We start from the raw sequence: 5294 nt of genomic DNA on the forward strand, positions 1-5294 counted from the left end.
CCCCGATTGTCCTGGCACCAGCCCGCGTCTGGCGGAGGCGACGTTGCCAACTGGCTATCGCTGCTTCCCGCCTTTCCCTCCTAAAAGCTTCGACCTCCACCCTTAGGGGTGGAGCTCCATCTGAAAAGTATTTCTGATCACGCCATTTGTGGACTGCCGCAAGTACCTCTGCTTCCAGCACCCATGGCAGGGAACCCGCCAGGGTGCAGGCCGCGTCATAGGAGACTGTACGGTAGCCACGAATCAGCCTTATTGCCATGCTTCGCTGTGGCCGATGCAACACCTCAATCGTCCGGGAGTTCAGGGCGCCGCTCCATACAGGGGCGCCGTAAAGCGCCATCGATTTCACGACGCCCGTGAAAAGTCGCCGACAAGCCGCTTTGGGGCCGCCAACATTGGGCAGTAAACTGCCGAGTGCGGCGGCCGTACGCAGCAGCTTGGGGCCTAGCTGGCGGAAGTGGCCCTCGAATGTCCACCGACCATCCAGCGTGAGGCCTAGATACTTCATGTGTGAGTTAACTGGAATACTCACTCCGCCGACTATGATGTGGGCTCCCGGAGGTGGCCTGCTCCGAGGTCCGTGGAAATAAAGGGCCTCGGATTTGTGCAGGGCCACCTCGAGACCCAGAGCTCGTGTCCTGCCCACAACTTGGGCCACTCCGGCCGTCGCGAGTATCGCACACTCCCGGTGCGTTCTTCCTCGCGCCGTCACCAGAGTGTCGTCTGCGTAGCAGGTGACCTCCACGCCTTTGATGTTGGCGCCCCGCAGCACCCAGTCGTAACCCACATTCCAAAGAAGGGGGCCGAGGACTGAGCCCTGCGGAACGCCACATGTCACCTCATGACGAGTCCACTCGTCCCTGCTTCTGTAGGAGACCGACCTAGATGAAAGGTAGTCGGTCACAATACGCTGTAGATAGTTCGGCACTTGATGGTAGCGGAGGGCCTCAGTAATGCAACTCCAGGGCAAGGTGTTAAACGCGTTTGCGATGTCAAGGGACACCGCAAGAACGACGTCGCCCTGGGTAATTGCCTCCTCCGCTATCTCTTTCACCCGCATTATCGCATGGACGGTCGACCTGCCCGCCCTGAAGCCAAATTGTTTGGCATCCAAGTCCGGGCCGATCGTCGTCATGTGTCCAATTAACCGGTTGGCGATAATCCGTTCGAACACCTTCGCCACCTCGTCAAGCAAAATTATCGGCCGGTATGCTGCCGCAGAGTCGACAGGCCTGCCCTCCTTTTTAAGGAGGACCAGGGTGCCGTTCTTCCACAGCAGTGGGAAACGACCTTGAGCGAGGCAATCGCTCATCAGCCCCACCACTCTCTCCTCGAATACGTCCGCGGCTATCACCCAGGCCCGGCCCGGTATGCCGTCAGGCCCCGGCGCCGTCCTTTTGGCGCGTAACCGGTGAATTCCAGCCCCAAACTCGCCGGGGGTGACCGGTGGAATGACCTCTTCCCCAACGGAGCCAGGATTTTCATTCCTGGTGTTCGGAATCCTGTAAGGCGGCGTGTGTGCCACTCCGCTGGGAAAGAGGGACGTCACCACTTCCCGCACCAGTTGGGGCTGGAGGCTCTGTGTTAGAGGCGATGCCTGCGTCCTGAGTTTCCCTCGCACCATGAGATAGGGACGACCCCAAGGATCTAAATTTAGGGTCTCTATCATCTCCTCTCGTGCCTTGTCCTTAGCTTCGCATATCGCGCGGCTCAGATCGTATTTTGCGGCCTTGTATATATTGTGTAGGCTAGCCTCTGCGATTGCGTCCTTCTGTCTTCTCCGGCGTTGTCTCTGGTACTGGCGTCTGGCAGCCACGCACGCAGTGCGCATTGCCGCTATGTCTGCAGACCACCAGTACACTTGTCTCTTCCGTGGTGGGGGGCCTTGCCGCGGCATCGACGCATCGCAAACGCGAGTCATCGATGCACGCAGCGCGGCAGCCCTCTCGTCGATGTCCAGTGAGCTGTCCACAGGCGACCAAGTTTCGACCTGGGCAGCTTCCGATAGTACGTCCGTGTTGAGCCGCTTCACCACCCACCGTGGGGTGTCCCGGTGAAGCGACTCCGGTCCCTGATGTACTGGGACCGATGTTGTCTCCGATAATGAGAGACGGATGTAACGGTGGTCGGATAGTGTCTCCACACCCTCCACTACCTCCCAACCGTACACCCGTCTCGCAGTCGCAGGGCAGGCGAACGATACGTCCACGATCGAACTACCCTGCGGCCGTACGCACGTAGGTCTCGACCCTCTGTTTAGAAGGCAAAGCCCCATGGTCACGGCCCACTCCTCTAACACTGCACCCCGAGCATTCGTGGTTGAACCACCCCACGCAGAGCTCTTGGCATTGAAATCCCCCATTACCAGCACGGAATGGGGGAGATTTCTGCCAATGAGGGTTCCGATACGATCGAGAAGACCCTCGAACTCTGCGAGGCTTTTGCTGGGGGCACAGTATACACCGATGACCATGGTTCCTCCTACTGTAGCGCCCACGTATCCGCGACCCTTTTGAACCCCATCAAGAGACGGGGATCTCGAGGACCGGGGCACGATGAGCGCTACGAGGTTCTCCTCATCACCCACCCAGTCATCCCTGTTGGGGACGAAGTATGGTTCCGACACTACTGCCAGCTGCGTCGACCACTCAGCCATACTCTGTAAGAGCAGGTCTTGTGCTCGAGCGCAGTGGTTAAGGTTGGCTTGTATGATTTGTAGAGCCATTTCTGTTGCCAACTTCGTCAGTCTCCATTGCAACCTCTGCTGTCGCCTGTTGTGCTGGTTGTGGCGGCGTTGATTTCCTCCCTCTGGTGACTTTGGGGGCCGGTGCGGAACATCCTCTGCCTCCCAGTTTGTGCTCTGCCGGTCTTTTGGCCTCAGCACAGATGGAGCAGTGCGGTTTGGCCTGACATCCTTTGAAGTTGTGGCCCTCTTTGCCACAGCGGAAGCACTGCTTGCTCCTGTCGACCTCTGCACTGCATTGCGCTCTTACATGCCCCTTCTGCAGGCAGCGGTAGCAGCGCAGAGGTCGCGGCTCAAGCAGTGTGACGGTGGCCGACACCCAAGATATAGTAAGCCGGCCTGCTGCAGCCACCCGCTTCGCCGTTGGTACCTCACACTCTACCCAGGCGTGTCCCACTCCAAATCTGTCTCTGACGACACCGCTGCATTTGAGGCTTTCCTTAGGACAGCCTCCTGCTTCGGCAGCCGCCGCTAGAACCTCTTCTACGGTTGCCGAGTCGTCAAGCCCGGATATTTTTATCTCCGTCGTCTTTGCCGGCCTAGAGATACGGACCAAGTCTCCGCTGAAGACTTGGGTCAACCTTTCGGCTAGGGCGTCAGCTAGCGAGCCGTTGTCTGTGCCAAGGACTTCAAACCTCCGCGCACCTGTGGCACACACCCGGAAGCGTACCCCGGTTGCTATGCCCACGTCTTGCAGTCTTATTTTGGCTTTAGCCTCCGCAATAACCGCATCATACGTCAATCCATTTGCCATGGCCTCAGGCGTGATGGTGACCACCACCGCGGCGGTCTTAGGTGCACTCGCTGTTGGCGCTGGTGTTCGCGCTGGCGCTCTTGGCGTTCTTGGCGCTCCTCTTGCTAGCTCGGTGTTAGTGAAGACACGTGGCCGCTCCTTCTTCTTCTTCTTCAGCCCTTTCCTGACCACCATGCTCCAGGGTTGCTCCTGGGGCTGGTCTTGGTCGGCAGGCTCCGCCGCTGCCGCTGCCTGGGGTGGGGCCTGGGGCTCTGTTGTCCTCTCCTTGGCAGGTTTACTCGAGGCTTTGCCCGCAGGTTTCCCTGGAGCTTTTCCCGACGCTTGCCCGCTCTTTGCTACGCTCGGAGCTTTTGGAGCTGCCGGAACGCCGCTGCCCTCGAGCTCGGGCCTGTTGTCTGCCGCCAGCGGGGGACGGAGGCGCTTCTCCGGTAGGAGGCGATCTTGTAATGCCTCGAATCTCGCGTTAATCATTGTGCCAACTTGACACAAGATTGTGCGCACTAAATCCTCGTTGTCAGTTTTCTGCTGCCGTTGTGGTTCGAGATGTCTGGTCTCAACGGCAGCTTCCGTCCTCGCATTCGGTGTAAGGAGGTGAGCCTTCATCTCAGCCACCTCCTTGCGTAGCTGAGCTACCTCCGCTCGTAGGCGGGCGTTATCCGCCTGCAGGCCCTTGGTCTCCTCCGTGATGCATCTGCTTTGCAGAGCTTTCGTCATCTTCGAGATCTCTTCTGCTGCGTCCTTTAAGGCTCGCACATATCCGCCCTTTAAATTCTTGGAGGTGGTGGCCACTTTCTTGATGACCTCCACGTTTTCCTTAATACTCCGGCTGAGGGAGTCAGCCGCCTGAAACTCCTCGTCCTCAGTGACCGACTCCGACAGCCTGTGGGCTTGGGCTCTGGCCCGGGCCACGCGAGAGGCAGCAACTACCTCCGCCTCCGCTCTTCTCCGCTCCTCTTCTCGTTCGGCCTCAACGAGGGCTAACTTGGCCTTGGCCAGGCCGACATAGTGGCCCGTGGTAGGCGGTCGTCCTCTCCTCTTCCTGGGCATCGGACTAGCCCGGCGGCTGGTCTCGGACATTGATGTCGACGCCTCACTCAACATCAACTCCGTTTCCATCTCCACATCCTCCTCCATTTCACTCCCCGTCACTTCCAAATCGCGTGCATCCGTTTCCGTGTTCATAGCCATAGTCGTCGTGCAATCAAAGCATTCTTTGCCCCCCCCAGAATACGAGGGGCAGCCCGAGGCCAAAGTGACCTCGGGGAGGGATTCTCCACCAGCGGAGCTGGTGGTACCCTCCTGGGGTAGTGTCGTTTTGAAGCTTGCCATCATGCGTCTGTTCCGGTGTTGTCGGACACCGGAAACCGCCTTTTCGAAGCAGGGTGAGGTCCCCGACTGTTGTGCGCAACCTTGCAGGTCGCCGTCCTCCGACCGAAGTCCTCAGCAGTTTACCGTGCTGCTGCACGTCCTCGTCCTTTGCCCGACAGGGTGGCCGTGTTGACCGACCCTGCCGCGCCGCGAGCCATAGAGGCCGCCATACACCGACCGAAGTCCACTGCAAGTTATTGTGCTGCCACACATCCTCGTCGATTGCCCGACAGGGTGGCCGGGTTGACCTGCCCTGCCGCGCCGCAGGTCTTGGAGACCCGCCCTACCACGACCCTACGGATCCACCGTCGTTCCGCGGGCCTGCCCGGTATGGGTGGCCCTGTCCGGTATAGCCCCGCGGAATTCCCCCCCCGGCCGGTTGTTAGCCTCCCCACAGAAGGTGGGGAGTTTCCAGGGTGCACCACGAGG

General features: G+C 59.5%; 1 protein-coding gene across 1 annotated transcript; it reads right to left on the bottom strand.

Moving 5' to 3' along the window:
* Positions 1-2693: 2693 nt before the first annotated feature.
* Positions 2694-4826, bottom strand: LOC106125967 (uncharacterized). Its single transcript, XM_013323380.1, has one exon. It carries the CDS (start codon positions 4824-4826, stop codon positions 2694-2696), a length of 2133 nt encoding a protein of 710 aa, XP_013178834.1.
* Between the last annotated feature and the right edge of the window lie 468 nt (positions 4827-5294).

Source organism: Papilio xuthus, unplaced genomic scaffold (assembly GCF_000836235.2).
Source record: "Papilio xuthus unplaced genomic scaffold, Pxut_1.1 DF825355.1, whole genome shotgun sequence".
Classification (NCBI taxonomy): domain Eukaryota; kingdom Metazoa; phylum Arthropoda; class Insecta; order Lepidoptera; family Papilionidae; genus Papilio; species Papilio xuthus.